The sequence below is a fragment of the Camelus ferus genome, chromosome 27 (assembly GCF_009834535.1).
Source record: "Camelus ferus isolate YT-003-E chromosome 27, BCGSAC_Cfer_1.0, whole genome shotgun sequence".
NCBI classification, from domain to species: Eukaryota; Metazoa; Chordata; class Mammalia; order Artiodactyla; family Camelidae; genus Camelus; species Camelus ferus.
In genome coordinates this window covers 23,362,064-23,377,705 of record NC_045722.1, presented here as the reverse complement: position 1 = coordinate 23,377,705, position 15,642 = coordinate 23,362,064, and the positions used below count along the sequence as shown (strand labels likewise).

Below are 15,642 nucleotides of genomic sequence, written 5' to 3'. Positions count from 1 at the left end.
GTTGCAGCTCTATATGGAAGTTCTCATTTCTCACTTGCTCAGTTTTTTGTTTTTTTGGGTTTTTTAGGGGAAGTTATTTGATATCTCCTTATGTAAAGTCAAAGCTGGGAATGTTAATAGAACTATTTCCTTGGACTAGTTTATGGCTGCTTTAAAGTATTCTACATAATTTTTTTTATCAGCTCCTAAAATATGAAAAACTATCATGGATGTCTTTTACATTAAGACCATTACTGGCTTTTTTTCCTCCCCCCCGGGTTAAAAAGATTGAAAAGATGGTGATATACTGTAATTGAGGTTTGGTAAGACTTTTAATTCTGTACCTCAGAATTTTATCAACAAACTAAAAGCCAGACTTAGGTTACATAAGGGCTATGTAATTGTAGGGGCCTAATAGTTATTAGTGCTTTAAAGAAATTTTCGTGAATTAATAATTTGATATTCCACAAGGGCAGCTAAAAGCTAAGGACTTTTTAATTGGCTTGTTTTCCCCCTGCCTTCCGGGCAACATTTATTGCAAACTCATGGAGTAAGATTCAAAGGCAGAAATTCCTACTTCTTGGGTTCCACATTTTGGTGTTAGCAGAGGAGTGAAGCTGATGGTCCTGATGCCCCTTGGGCCAGTCTCTGGTGCAGCAGATGCAGAGAATAAGAACAGAATTTCCAGGGGAAGCCTGCTCTCCTATACTGGGCACAGGGAGGCAGTGAGGGAGCTTTTGTACCACCAAAAGTGGTGCCTTTGTGTTCCATGGTCAGGAGACTTACTATAGTGAATGTTCTGTTGATAACAAACGAAGCTGTCAGAAAGATCTTAAGGCAGCTGTCTTCATATACTTTGGTGAGGAAGTGATCGATTTATTTTTAGAACTAGAGTCAACAGTTTCTTCACAGAAGGGCAAACATGAGATGAATATCTAAAAATGCCTGACCATTGCAACTAGGTTACATAGCAGAGTGATGGTGGGATCCACAGCTGAAAGTTGTCAAGTAGATTACGTGACCATCTGTCTGCATGCTGTGGTGTGGAGAATTCAGCTGGAAGACTTTGAAGGCCCGTTTCAGCTGTTCAGTTCTGCAGTTTGTTATTTTGGCATTTTACTAATTTGAGATGCCTATTCTTATATAGAAAGACTTCAGAAATTAATTAGGTAGCAGACTGTATGTAAAACAGTTGAGCCAGGTTACTTTTTTGAACTTAAATATGGTTATAATTTAATCAAAGCATCAGGACTCCGCTTATGAAAAGGTTTACTTTAGAATGGGTAGCATCTCAAGAATAGAGGACACCATAGATCTGATGAGACTGAGTTAGGACAGGATATTTTTTAAGTAAGAAATTGATACAGTGGCCCAGTTTGGTTCTTTCAGAAAATTTACATCTCTGCTATTCTCTACTATATCTTAGTAACTGGAAATCATGATTATTTGGCTCATTCTGGTGCCATCTAGAATACTCATTGGTCACTTTTGATGTGTGAGGCAATGTGCTAAGTTTAGTTGAGGAGATAAACATGAACAAATGAAAATTAAATAGCAGTACAAAGTAGCAACATAAAAGATTAGTTTCCAAATGAGTGAAAGAGGTAAAAAGTGCTCTGGAAATTCAGAATATCCTTATGTGTTGTTGCTGTTAAGTGTTACAGTGGGCCTTATTGAGCTGTCTACACAAGACACGCTAGGCTGGTCCAGTTTCTTATGTTCTTTCCCAAGACCAAGTTTGTGGCAAAAATCCTTTCCCTACTGTCTTAAAATATAAAAAGCAGTTACCTCAGACCGAAAAGAAACACTCTTTTTGTTTTTGTACAGCCATAAGGGGGGCAATACAGGCATTAAGAATATAAAAGAAGACATTACGCTGTACACCAGAAATTGACACAGTGTAACTACCTATACTTCAATTTAAAAAAAAAAGAATATAAATGGAGATATTTTACTCTGATTGACATGTTTTCAAATACAGAGGGTTAAGTCATGTATGGCTGCCAAAGCTTCATGGCTTCATGAGTTAAATGATGTTCTAGCATACTCTTTTATTTTGAGTGAAAGTTTTCATCTAAAGTTAGGTAACAGTTGGAAAGTTACAGCTTGACTTTACCTCCCAGAAATTTTGAATACAACGTTTTCTCTGGAAATGCTTTGATTTTTATAAATAGATTTAAAATGACCAGGTCCATGTTCCGAGTTCTCTGGTGGGTAAACCATTGATTATTTTTGGAAATACTGAATGCAGTTATATTCCTGTTTGAATTGTGAAATCTTGACGTGCTAAATTGGTTCACATTTTGTTAAATACTGCTGCAAAGCCTTCTGGTAGTCTACCTGGTATCTCCTAAATAGTATTATGACGGAATCAGATGACTCTGCTGCTGGATTCCTTAGCATTCATCCTAATTATCCTTGGGCTGTCATGAGTAAAGAAGGATATTTGGGGAAAGTCTGCTTAAAGATAAAAGGAATTTGGATATCTAGAGTTGGACATCTAGCCTCAAAGCAACTTTGAGCCACCATTTCCTTTTGAAGAACTTTTGCTTGAAACTGAGGGGCAAAAAATTGTTTGTGATTTATCACTTATAAAAAGATACATGTATATATGAATGTTATATATATATAAAGATGGTAAGTAAAATACATGCCATTTGTCTCCACTTTATTCTCAAATTATTTGGTTGTGAACCACTTGCTCAGGCGTACTTTCTAAAAGTGAAAATTCAACTCATCTATTTAAAGAACAAGCTGGCCTTTTCTGAATTGTCATTTTTGCCTTGAATCCGCGACTTATTCCATGGTGGCTTTCAGACCACAGAAATATAGGAAACCAGTTCTGTTTGCCCGAGTGCTCGAACTGAACGTGGTTTGAGCTTCTCCAGTGCTGCCCCCCAGCTGGTCTGCGAGGAGGAACCACCAGCTGTGGGTACTTGTGGCTTCTGTCCAGACAAGAGTGTCAGCCATGGTCCAAAAATCGCTTCAAAAGTAGATTACTTTTTTTTCCTCCAATAAAGTATTTACCATAATTTAATGTCTTTGATACCAAGAGTTTCTTCATTTCCTGTGACAGCCAGGGTAAATGAAGTATTTCAGGGGCAGTTTTTAAAGATGTAGAGTTCTTCTGAAATATTTCAGTGCTTAGGGAATACATTACAAAATTAGAATAATTTTACATAAAAATAAGACCTACTTTTTTAAGTCTCTTAAACGGTTAGTGATGGAACCTAGGATTGTGGGCATAGGCTTTTCAAATAGTGTGTATGAAAAAGCTCAAGGAAGAGAACTCCTGGCTTTCTTTTTGTTCTCGAAGTGTCCTACAGTGACAGCATGAATGTAACCCAGATGACACAAGTTGTGCGTGCCTTTGTCTGGGTCCCCAAAGATACCCCTTGCTCAGGGTACGTGATAAGTCATACGAGCTTGTAGTTACACTGCTGAACAACAGCTTTAGTTCAGGCTGTGTCCTCTTCCCCCCAAACCAACCACCGTGCAAGTGATTAAAGTGAGTTTGTTTCACAATATTTTTATAGTCTTCTTTAAATTTGGATGTTCTTAGATAAACTCATTTATTTCCTAACCTTTATAAATGTGATGTTGTGCTATTTTTAAAGGCTTTTTAGAAACGGGCAATGTTGGCTTTTGCCCAACAGATAGACTTTGTTTGTTTTTGCTTTGTGGCCATAAAAAACATACTCCATCATCAATGATCTGTGGATTGCTTTTGTGTAAGCAAGGCCCATGACTGCTTTCTAAATGTCATAGAGAAAGTGGTATCTAGTATTATCGGCTTGGAGCATTTTCCTGAGTATATTAGGAACTAATTTTGCTAACTAGTATTTTTAGTGCAGCTGCTGTTAGGCACAAAGCATCTGCAGAAAGCTACCGAAGAGATGGCAGAAATGCAGAGGTCTTCGGGACTTTACTCAGGTCTGTGCAGAGAGGTCTTTCCTGGTCTCCTTCTCCAAGTTATTAACCGACTCTCTTCTTCCCTCACCGTAACACTTCATATCCTCTTTCTTGCTGGATGTGTGTTTTCTCCTGTAGCACTTAAATTCTCTAATTTACTATAGTTTTTCTTGTTTATCTTGTTTATAGTGTCTGTCTTCCTCGGTAGAATGTAAGCTTAATGAGAACAGGGATGTATGTCCATTTTGTTCACCCCTGCAGCCCCAGGGCTTAGGACACGGTGGAGGCTTAGTAAGTATCTGTTGAGTAAATGAGACATGTGGTGTCTACCCTTGGGGAATTGAAGTTAATGGTGGAAGAAAAACAGAGAACCCCTGTGTCCTCCTTTTTGTCCACAGTCACAACTATTGTGTGAACACCTGTAAAGTACAGCTGTGAAAGCACAGATAACTAAAGGGAGACTTTACATTGGAGCTGCTGTCATTCAGAGAGAACAGAAAGATTTCTGCAGTCAGTACCATGAAGCTGGCTCCTCAGTCTAGGAAGGCTTGTGAAGAGATGAGCATTGAACAGAGATGACAGTTTCAGAGAGAACGTGGTTGGCTGGGCAGTGGAGAAGGGTTTCTTTTCCCAAGCAGAGTGTGGCCGAGGTGGCCAGGACTAAGTCAGACAGAAGGTGCGCCAACATGTGTTCTCTGACTAGAGATTCCTGAGGGATTGTGGGAAGGAAAAGGATGGTCTGGTAGAGGAGATCCGGTCTGGGGAAGAGTCAGGAATAAGATTTCATTTGTTATGCAAGTATCTGGGCACCATAGCAGATTACCCGGAGAACAAAGTTGTTGGTCAAAATGTCATCTCCAGAGGAGAATTCTTAAGCATGGATTTCTTTTCTTTTCTTCCTTTTTTTTTTTTTTTTAGAATGTAGGGAAGCCCACCGAGATGTCATCAAGCGAGTGTGGCTTAAGGACATGGCTGTGTAATGCAGAAAAATGGGTCGAAAGTGAAAGAAGATCTTGAGAAAAGGGCAACAGAGCTTATAAACTAAATGTGAGGCCCAGAGGAGTAGGACGCGATGAGGACTCTTTTCAGGTGTAGATTTCAGTGGTGGAAGAAGTGCTTTAGAGAAGACTGTTGAACAGACGGGCCAGGAAGGGAGATCACTGTCTCCTAAGTTTCCTGAGTGGGGCTCTCATAGAACGCTTTCCTGTAGACATTAAGATGAGCAAGATGTTACGTGACTTTCAAGGAGCTTTTGTTGTTGTCTTTAGTCAAAACTAAAACTAATGATAACTCTGTTCTCTTAGTTGTATGCTTTAATTTGGTAACACAGGGAACATTTATTCTATAGAAGACTTTTAAATTTTATTTTAAACAACCAGCTGACATCTATGTACTGGTTAATAGAATTGGCATCAACCCCCCACCCCTGCCCAGACACCACTAAATTGACTTGAACTAACAACTAAACTTTTCTTGCTTGCTCACTGTCAAAAATGTATCATTCTGGCTTAATGCTTTTTATTCTAAATATTTAATCTTTTAAAGTAAGATCGTCTGTTAGCCTCTCCTTGCATGTGTCTTCAATTTCTTCTTTCTTCTTTGCTCATTGAAGAGAATTTTCTCCCATAGTCTAGTCCAGGGCTTTGTAAGCTTAGACACAACCCTTCCTTCTGTCCAACAGCAGTTGGGAGCAATAGCAACCACATTTCCATGTGTGGAGCTCCTCCAGAGACTAGCCAGGCCCACACTGGGACTGTTCATCCCCATCGCAGCCCTAGGCAGTACCTTCCACCTCTGTTTCACAGCTGCGCAAACCGGGCTCCAGGAGGTGAACTGACTGCCCAAGGCGTGTGACAAGCGGCTCGTAGAGCTCAGATTCAGGCCCTGATCTGCTTGATTCCAAAGGCCTTATCTCAAACCATTTTACTTAAACACAGTTTTTTTGTTGTTGTTTTTGGGGTTTTTTTGTTTGTTTTGATGTACTACTTTGAGCCACCCATGTACTTTTGGGGTTCTTTCTAATTTTTATCTTTTGTAAAAGATAAAATAAAATAAAATTGCAGCTTTTATGTTAAGTTTAGATTTTTAATCCATGGGGTATGAACATTAAAATTTCATACCTTACCTTAAGGCCTCCAAATCGCTAGTATTAAATCATTGCAGTCCACCAAAAATGAAACTTTTCTTTCTTTTTTTAGGAATGGATATGTCACTGCCCTTTTGGAGAATGCTTCGTTAGTTTCCAAGTTTTGCTTATCTGAATAAAATTACTTTCCTGTTAAAATTCAACTCAGCAAACACTTACTGAATACTTAACCATGTACTCACTAAAGATTAAACAGTGTCTTGGGGCACGACATTTAATGAGATACCTGGCCTTCAGAAGCTCTGTCCCGTTCTAGGTCACCAGGAAAACAAGTAAAATATCTGTAATCACTGCCCCAGAGTGATGCTCCCAGTGCTCAAGGCCTTGTTGTACATTTCATTTAACTAAGTGTGTTAAAATCAATTCTAAATGTAGAATTTTTCCTAGGTATGCCTTGCAATAGCTCATTATTCCCAGCCAACAGACCTCCAGCTACTCTTTGCATTTGAATATGTTGGGAAAAAATACCACAATTCAGGTAAATATGAAAATATTAAATATTGTGACTAACTTTACATTGTATACATTTTATTCTTATGTTTTATCAGAAGCCTCCAAGTACATGAGCTTTAATGATTGTAGAATTATTAGCTTCATAACTGTTAAGAGAAGTAAGCTCTTTATTACTAAAGGAGACAGTATTTGTCAGATTATCTCTTAAAAAGTGGACTGTAAACATAAGCTTGTGAGAGTCATTTCAGATATTTCACCTGCAGTCACCGGCTCATATTTTAAGATGAAGGAAGATATGTCTCCCTCACCCCCTCCCTCTAATTGGTAGCTTAAGTTAAAGTAATCTTTTAAGAAAAGTGGCAGAAAATTCAAAGGTAGTTGAAATGCATAATCTTTTTTGGCAAGGTGGGATTTTATGCAAAAGCTGAAGTAGTTAAACTTTAGCGCACTTCGTTAAGATTGTCAAAATGATGACTTTATATTTCTGAGTAAGAATCATGAAAGGAAGCTGAGCATTTGCCCAAAGGACAGGTAGACTTTAAACAGTTTTTATAAAAGTAAAATAGTTCTGTGCACATATCTATGTCAGCGATGGTATCACCAAGGAAAATTCCCAGCGATCATGTACTTCTCTGCTTTCTTTTTGTATACAAATGTCATTTTGATCAACTATTTTTTTTAACAAGTCTCTTAAAAGGATAGAGGAAAAACAATGAGATCATGTCTCGTATTACCCCCTTGCAGGTTAGTGACCGCACGCTGACTGGCCTGCTGAGTCACGTGCTGTCCCGCTCTTTAAGGAAGAAAGATGTATCAGTCACATGTTGAGAATGAAATGTCCATTCACTCCAGCATGAACTGATTGTGGATCTTATAAATTACTAATTTTATTGATCTTTTACATTTTGTTACCTCAAAACATGGGTAGTAATTTAAATAATCTGTATAATAGAAGTTTATCCCAGTATCACTATATTGTAAATACGTTAAAATGTAGGAACAGTACGTAGTATCTGTAGATGCATTTGGTATAAGTACATCTTCACTCCTTTAACAGGTACTTGTGAACACCATAGAGATGATATGTGAAAGTCATAGTTTTTATCTTACGGTGCTATATTTATAGAAATTGGATAACAAAATACTTGTAATTTAATTTTTCTTATCAAAATGTAACTAAGTTATGACTTAGGTTTGAACAATACAACTAATATTTTAAGTTTATATCTTTATATGAAGAAAACTCACTTACTGTCTAAAAATAAAGTCTTGTAGATCCTGTACTAGGAGTTAAGTGAATAATCCTTTGGCTCATCACCAAGCTACCAGCCGTGATCGTCAGGGTTCTCTTCATTAAGGTTCTCACCCAGAGTTGCAATAAAGTAACTGGTACGAGAGTTGTAAGAGAGAGTCTTTGATTCCCACTTAAATTTATTCCTGAAACAGACCAATTCTTGATACCTTTTTTCTGGTAGAAATCGATGCAGTCTGGTGCACAGATGCACACGTTCTGCACAATGTGCTGACTTGAGCTCAGCAGATCCAGTAACCTCCCGTGTGCGTTTGGTGACCTGATGCCTGCTTCAGTTACTTCTCATGGTTTTCTTCATCCATTCCTCGTGGGCATCTCTGGGTTGATAATACTTTACATAGTTTATTCAATCCATAGCTCTTCTACTACTGGGTTTTCTTACTCACGTCAGTCACTTCTTGTATCTTCTCATACAGTGTTTGCAGGTAAAATAACAATTGATAATGAATACTTAAAATATTCAGGAACACTTTATGTTACATCCTTCAGACTCCTCCTTGAGAGGTACTTCATAACCATAACACTTGGCCAAAGTTTTGTTAAGATTCCTCATAGGGTAACATCCTTTAATATCCTTCCATGCTGTTCCAGAAGCATAAACTGCATCTTTAAGATCAAAGGAAGCCTGAAATTTCCACACACTGCAGTCAGAATTCATTAATTTGTGAGTGAAAGATGCCCAATAATCCACCCTTGAACTTCTGGATGACACCTTGATTCATTGGCTGGATTAAAGAAGTCCTTTTTGCAGGCAGGTAGGTGACAAAGCTGTTTCCACAAATAAGATCTGAAGTTAGAGGATGTCCCCGGCACTTTCCTAAGAAAAAAGTCTTTTAGGTGGCCTTAGGCCTTCTGAGATTTTCTTTTCTAGTCGGCATCACTAGAGTAAAAAGCCATCTGTGAACTGCTCTCCAGTTCTCCGGGCCCTTCCGTGGGGATCCTACAGTCTGGGGAGACACACAGCGCCCGCAGGCTTTGGGGCACTTGTGCGCACAGCACCATGGGGGCACTGGTGCACACCAGAATTATGATTCTGTGTTTTCTCTTTTAACTTGAAAGAAACCACAAGGATGTAGTTTTCCCCAGCTGGCTTATTATTGGATAAATAATGTCCAGAAACTACGGATCCAGCTCTGTTATAAAGTTGGTGAGATGTCAGATTATGCTTCTCCAGTGGCCTGTGGCCTCGGTGCCAGCAGCTCTCCTTCATGATACACACCATGCTTTCGGGTGCTGTGACGTCGTCTCAGGTCATAATGCGGACTCTCAGTAGAAAATCCACATTTTCAGCCGAGTTCTTTCATTTTGTAATTTTATCCTTCTTTTTTAAACATAGGTCTCGGTATTGGATTTTCCTTTAGATGCTTATTTGAAAACCACTAACAGAGAACAAAATCCATTTGACACTGTAGAAATTTTTTTAAGTTTGTTACTTGTCAGTTCTTTTAATACTCTTCAGTGTAGCTGTAAATGGTTGTGATCGGTCCTCGTATCTTGAGCAGCAGCGCGGCAGCCTTGTGCATCAGAATCCCTGGAGGAGCTTTGAGCAGGGCGCATCCTCGCTCCACCCCAGCCCTGCAAAGCCCCAGTCTCCCTGTCGGAGCCACCTTGTTGACTCGGCTCTCTTGAACCCCTTATTGATCACAGTCTGTCTTTCCCCTTTTTCTCCTTTTACGACTTCCAATTTATGCAGTATCATCAAAGCGGTAAGCTTTCTTTTGGAATGTTGACCTCTTGTTTTGTGTTTACTGTTGCGTGAGGCCATTGTAAATGTGGAGGGGCTAATTCAGTGGAAACCCTCTAAGATAATTTCAGCACGGGCTGGGATTGGCCCTCTGACCTGTATCGCAGAAAGGAGCGAGGATCAGGAGCGCTCAGTTTCATTTCAGTTGCTGAGGAGAGATGTCCTAAAACCTCGTCAGGTGACTGTCGGGATCAGCTCTCCCTAAAATGAAGGGCTTGGCCAGTCTGTTGCTGCAACCCCGATTAGTAATCCACTTACAGGCATTAGGCCTTTGGGACTCTGCAGAGCATGAAAATGTCCAGCCTCTCTAATGCCATAATAAGCCCTCACCAAAGAAGATGTAAAGGGCGCAGTCCTGGTTGCTGAGAAACAGACAGGCTCCGAACAAGCAAAATGCATGAAATGGCAAACAATGCAAGACCCTGAGGAGACTCTCACTTGATGTTCAGAAAAATGTATCTATCCTTGGTCACATCCTGAGACTCTATAACTTTTGCCAGTCTCATAAACAGTGAGTGTGTTCTCGGCCTCGCTTACTGAAGTGTGTGCCTTCAGGGCACTGAAGAACCCAGCTCTGGACCCCTGGCTAGGGGCACTTTAAAAAGTTTGAGTGTGTTCCTTACACTTTCGGGTGGTGGGCATCTCGTGTGGGAGGACCTCTGTTGAGTGTGGAATAGTAATGGCAGACATCCCTTCTGTTCCTGGTTTTATAAGGATGACGTTTGCTGTGTGTTTCTGACAAATATCCTTGATCAAGTTAAGGAAATTCCCTTTTATTCCTAATTTGCTAAAATTTGTGATTTTTAAAATCATGAGCACATGTTGAACTCTGTCAAATATTTTTCTGCACTTGGGAGAGTTTTTCCCCTTTAATTTGGTCATTTGATGAATTATTTATATTTTCTAATATTGAACCAGCTATCTGTGCTTTTTCTGCTGCTCTGGAACACTGTGTATAAAGTCAGAACTGCCTGAAAATTCCATGGAGGTTCTGCCTTCTGGAGAGATCACAGCTCCCATGTTCCCAGCACATCTGTGGTGGTTGTCACTCTAGAGAAGGTGCTGAGAAGGAGTGGCACTCCAGGATATGTGCTGAGAATTAGCATTTTAGTTTTTAACAAGCTCTGTTAAAATCAGAATCACTGAGTAATTCTGATGCCACTTAAAGGATAAAATTCAGGATTCCTAGTGTGGCACGTTAAGACCCTGCAGAATCTGGAATGGCAGTGTCCAGTGGTGGAGATGTCCTGTCGTCTGCGTTCTCCAGGAAAGAAGCCACAGGCCACGCGTGCCTGTTGAGCACTTGAAAGGTGGTTGGTGCGACTGAGGAACTGAATTTTTTATTTTTATTTAATTTTAATTTCAGTTTAAGTTTAAATAGTGCATGTGGCTAGTGGGTACTGTTTTGGGCAGCACAGAGTGAGAGTCTAGGCCCCATCTAATTTTCCAGGCTCTCTTCCACCATCTTGTGCATCCTTAACACTCTCGCTGTCTTTAGTTACTTGATGTTAAACAATTATACCACGTTCTTTATGTTCTGCTCTGTCCCGCATGCCTCTCTCCTCCTTACCGGTCACCTGGCGACATTTGGCTCATTCCTTCAGACTCTGCTCAGATGTGGTTGAGCCAAGAGTCTTTCCTGGCCCAGCCTGTCCACAGCCAGCCTGGGGCTTCCTGCACTCCGCTGGCTCCGCCCACCTACACCCAGCGCACCGTGACCCACACTGCACTCACCCTCTACTCTCTGTTAGTGCTTTCAGAATGAAGATAAAATTTCACTCATTTTTCCATTTTCAGGCCTTAGCACATGGTAGGTTCTCAGGAAGTACCTGTCTTGCACCAGGTTTAGTAAATAGTTTATAGGAAGGGGCCTGTTCATAGGATGAAGGAGGGGTTTCATGGCTACAGAGGGAGTGGGAGTTAGGGGAGAGTGGGTCATAATCGTCAGAGCCACTTAGGTTTCCTGGGTTCTGCTGGAAAGTGAGCATGATTGACCACTGGGGCCCGGGTCAGTATCATGAAAGCATGGTTTACAGGAAATGTCTTGGGGCAGCTGAGGCCGGTTTGAGTGCAACAGAATGTCGTGTCACTGGACCAGGGACAGTTATGCCATTTGTCACCCCAGGTGGCCAGGCTGACTGCTGGGACCCCTTCTTTCTCTCTGGTCACTCTGCAGGCCCTCCTGAGGCTGGAGGCAGGCTCCCAGGAGATCGAAGTGCTTCTCAAGTAGAGAAGGCTCCTCGCTAAGGAAATTCGGGCCTGGGCCCTCGGCCGAAATCTCCGGTGGGACTGGCACTCTGGTGGAGTGTAAGGAGTCCGTGTGAATTCATCAAAGACAGATCGAGTAGAGATAGGAGACCAAGAATTTTACAGTGAGTCAGACAGAAAAGGGTTGAGAAGTCAGTATTAGAAAGATGAAAGGTTTGCACGGCTTGAGAACAGAGGTGATTATTGACTGCATTCATCTTTCCAACCGAAGTGTGTGGAGAAAATTAGCAGTGACTTGGATTGACCCATAGTTTGGGGCAGGGGGATGAGAGAGGCTTGTGCGTGGTTTCCGTAGAATGGTGGGGACAGCAGACAGTGGAGAGTTAAGGAGACAATAAATGGAAATACTGGTGGCAGGCATTGTCCATCATTTCAGGAGGTGGTCAAAGGAAGGAGGGAAATGCATCCTGTAGTGGCTGGAATGGTCCAGTATGATCACATGCAAGTCTTTTCATTGCCGTGTTTGCCTGTTGGTGATTGAAGGCATTGGAGACAGAGCTGGTAAAGGACAGAATATCAGAGGAGCTGGGAGGGAGCTGGGCGAGGACCAGACACGATGAGCTGTTCTGAGAGCGGCAGGGTCTCAGGACTGCTGGAAAGGGTGGGATGGTCTCGGAGAGACATGAGAGACAGGCACAGACAAGGTGCCGCATCAGAGTATGTCTGTGACGGGAGGCATGGAGAGAGGAGAGGGAATGGTGGACGAACGGTGACTGTTGAAACAAAATGAATAATATTGCTTTTTCTTATAGCCAACAAAGTTAATGGAATACCCTCAGGAGGTGGCGGCGGCGGCGGCCTCGGAGCTGGTGGTGGCAGCAGCCTAAAAACTCCACTGTTTGAAACGTACTCAGACTGGGACAGAGAAGTGAAGAGGACGGGTGCTTCCGGGTGGAGAGTTTGTTCTATTAATGAGGGTTATATGATATGCACTTGGTAAGCCCGACTTTCACTGTTACTTACTGGGAGTGACTGCTTGTGAAGAGTAATCAAACTCTGCTCTCAATAACTTTCAGGTTGTGGTTAGTGTCATACTTATTTTTAATATCGCTTTAATGAAGATTTTATTTTAAAGATAGGGACTTTTTTTTTAACATAATAACAATGACAGTATCTATTATAAGAAATTGACGGTAATTCCAGTAGTATTGTCAGTAATCTAGTCTGTGTTTATTTGCATTTGTATCTCGTATACATGTCGTTTAGAGTTGGTTTGTTCAGATCAGGGTCACACTGAATTCGCTTGATCTGTCTGTTTTTAGTCTGTGACAGTCTCCCCCATCCCTTTGTTACCTGACATTTTTTGTTGATAGAACCAGGTCATTTGTTCTGTGGACTTTGTCACTTTCTAGATGTTGCTGGGGTTATCCCTGTGGTGTCCTTTAATGTGTTCCTCTGTCTACTGTATCTAAAACGTTAGCTCTAGAGGCTTAAATAATTACAGCTGACCCTTGAGCAACATGGATTTGAACACACGTTTTTTCTTAGTGGTAAATACTTCAGCATTGCTCCATCCCCACAAGTTGAATCTGTAGGTGTGGAACCGTGGGTCCGGAGGAACCACATACAGGGAGGGCCAGCTCTAAGTTGTGTGTGGATTTTCAGCCGTGCAGAGGGTCTGCACCCCTCACCCCCGGCATTGTGCAGGGTCAGCTGTAATTAGATTCAGGTTCCAGGTTGGGGCAGGAATGATCCCTGAGTGGCGTCGTGCACCTGCCGCTGCATCACACGGGGTCTGGAGGTCACTGCGATGCCAACTGACCCGTGGGCCCGCGGCAGAGTCAGCCTGGCCCCTCCGGGGCAGAGCTCCCCTTGTGTGTCGTGTGTTCAGCTGCCAGAAGCGTTTTCATCAGGAGTGAGGATCATCGCGCGGGTGCATTGTTTTGTTAAGGATTGCTGTTGGTCATATTCCAGTTCCGTCAGACTTTCCTCTCATCAGCTCTTCAGTACCCTGAGCTGCAGTTAGTATAAGGAAGGTGGTCCAGGTGTTTATTTTTTCCCTTTACTTATTTAACCAGTATTCAGAATGAATGGGTTTCCTAGAATCCTCCGAGAGTGCCCAGGAAATTGGTTTTTAAATTTTTGCCTGATAGTATTGTTTAGGACTCTCGGATTTGGGGGAATGTTTTGTCGTTAAAGTCCTCACTGTGTTTGAGGTAAGCAGTGGTGTGGACGGTGTGGAAGGAAGCACGAGGACTGCACGGTGCTGGGGAAGGGGCTTTGGAGCCTGCGGCTTGGGTCTTCTTTTGCCTCCCCCTGAACTTTACCTTTGTGGCCAGCCTGCTGGTGTGTTACGTGTTGAGAAGCACGTGACAGGGCCTGCCTGGGCCTCCCTCTGTCCAACTGCCTGGTCATGGGAGCAAAGAAAAGGGTGAGCCTGCCTGGAAGTAACTGCATCTAGTCAGTGTCCTAGAGTCAGCCTGCCTTTGGGGTCTGGGAAACGGAAGATGAGGTGGCTGAGAAGGGAGCTGAGCTTCTTGGTAGATGTCAAGTTTGATCCAGGTTTGGTTTTGCGTGCCTGGTGCTCCCTCACCCATAGCCTGTCAAGAGAACAAAGGTGCGTATGTTTTTCAGAAATTACATACATGGTTGAGTAATAGTCATTCTGGAAAATATTTCAAATGCTTCCTTTGGATTTTCCCCCTGCTATAAATAAAATTTTTGTGGTAATTGACCACATCACACGTGTTTTAGACTGAGATGTCTGGGGTCATCAGTGTCACCCACAGCACCCACCGGATGGCTCCTGAGTAGGGTGCGCATTAATTAAATACAAGGTCTACAGAGCACACTCTACCTGCCCAAAGCTCGGGCTCTGATGTTATGATTTGTTTTCTCCTCTCCAGCCTTCCAGAATACTTTGTAGTGCCAAGTTCCTTAGCAGACCAGGACCTGAAGATCTTTTCCCATTCTTTTGTTGGAAGAAGGATGCCAGTAAGTGACGTCTGTTGGGTTTCATGGATACAGATGTTCACTGCTTCTCCCCGGTTAAGTAAAGACCCCGCTTCTCTCCTAGTTCTGGTGCTGGAGCCACGCTAACGGCAGTGCCCTTGTGCGAATGGCCCTCATCAAAGACGTGCTGCAGCAGAGGAAGATCGACCAGAGGTAACCGGGGCCCCTGCAGCTGTCTAACGCAGTGCTGTGAGCTCTGCCAACTGAAAATAGTTGGAGAGTGCTGCTGTTTTATTAATTAGCACCACACATTCTAGCAAGAATTACCACTGTGGAAAGAACGTGAATATATTCAGATTAACATTTAAGTTACACTACATGTAATCTAATGCTTTGGCTTGTAAGGCACTTGAGGATCTTAACGTTGCTGACACAGGGCTGTAATGTTGCTTCTACTGAACTTTCAAAGTGCAGTGATTTCCAGTTGAGACATTTGAGGATCAGTCAGATTTTTCCTGTGGTTCAATGTGTCTGTGGTCTGCAGAGTCACAGGAACTAGAATGGTGGTTTTAGTTAGCTCTCACAGACAGGTTTGGCATCATCTGCAAAGTCACCTGTCACCTCCGTGACATTGAAGCATTAGCCTCTCTCAGGCTTCCTCATACTAGTGGGCACCACTGTTGGTCAGTCTCTCCTGAAAGGCCCCTGGGCCCCTGGCCCTGCTCCTCTCCGCTTTCCTGAAGCTCCTCTTCCTCACCGTGCTCCATGCACCCCGCCAGCTTGCCCTTCTATCTCCAGGTGTGACTTAGTGTCTGTCTCAGGCCACTTCCTCCTCCCATTCCACGTTCCCTTCCCAAAGGAGTTCACCAATAGCTGTGGCTTTTGTGGCTGTCATATTTATATTTCCAATCTGACATTTTCCACACGGAGGTCTCA

At 42.3% G+C, this 15,642-nt stretch overlaps 1 protein-coding gene across 2 annotated transcripts in view; it reads left to right on the top strand.

Moving 5' to 3' along the window:
• The window catches only part of MTMR10 (myotubularin related protein 10), a 44,904-nt gene that overhangs the window by 14,208 nt on the left and 15,054 nt on the right, over positions 1-15,642 (top strand). Inside the window, exons 6-9 of one of the 2 annotated variants that reach the window (XM_032469094.1) lie at positions 6,425-6,515; positions 12,567-12,750; positions 14,661-14,748; positions 14,831-14,919. In XM_032469094.1, the coding sequence (XP_032324985.1) occupies positions 6,425-6,515; positions 12,567-12,750; positions 14,661-14,748; positions 14,831-14,919 (452 nt within the window). Of the gene's footprint in view, positions 1-6,424; positions 6,516-11,924; positions 12,316-12,566; positions 12,751-14,660; positions 14,749-14,830; positions 14,920-15,642 lie in introns of those variants that run through there. The other variant, XM_032469095.1, reaches the window with a different exon arrangement.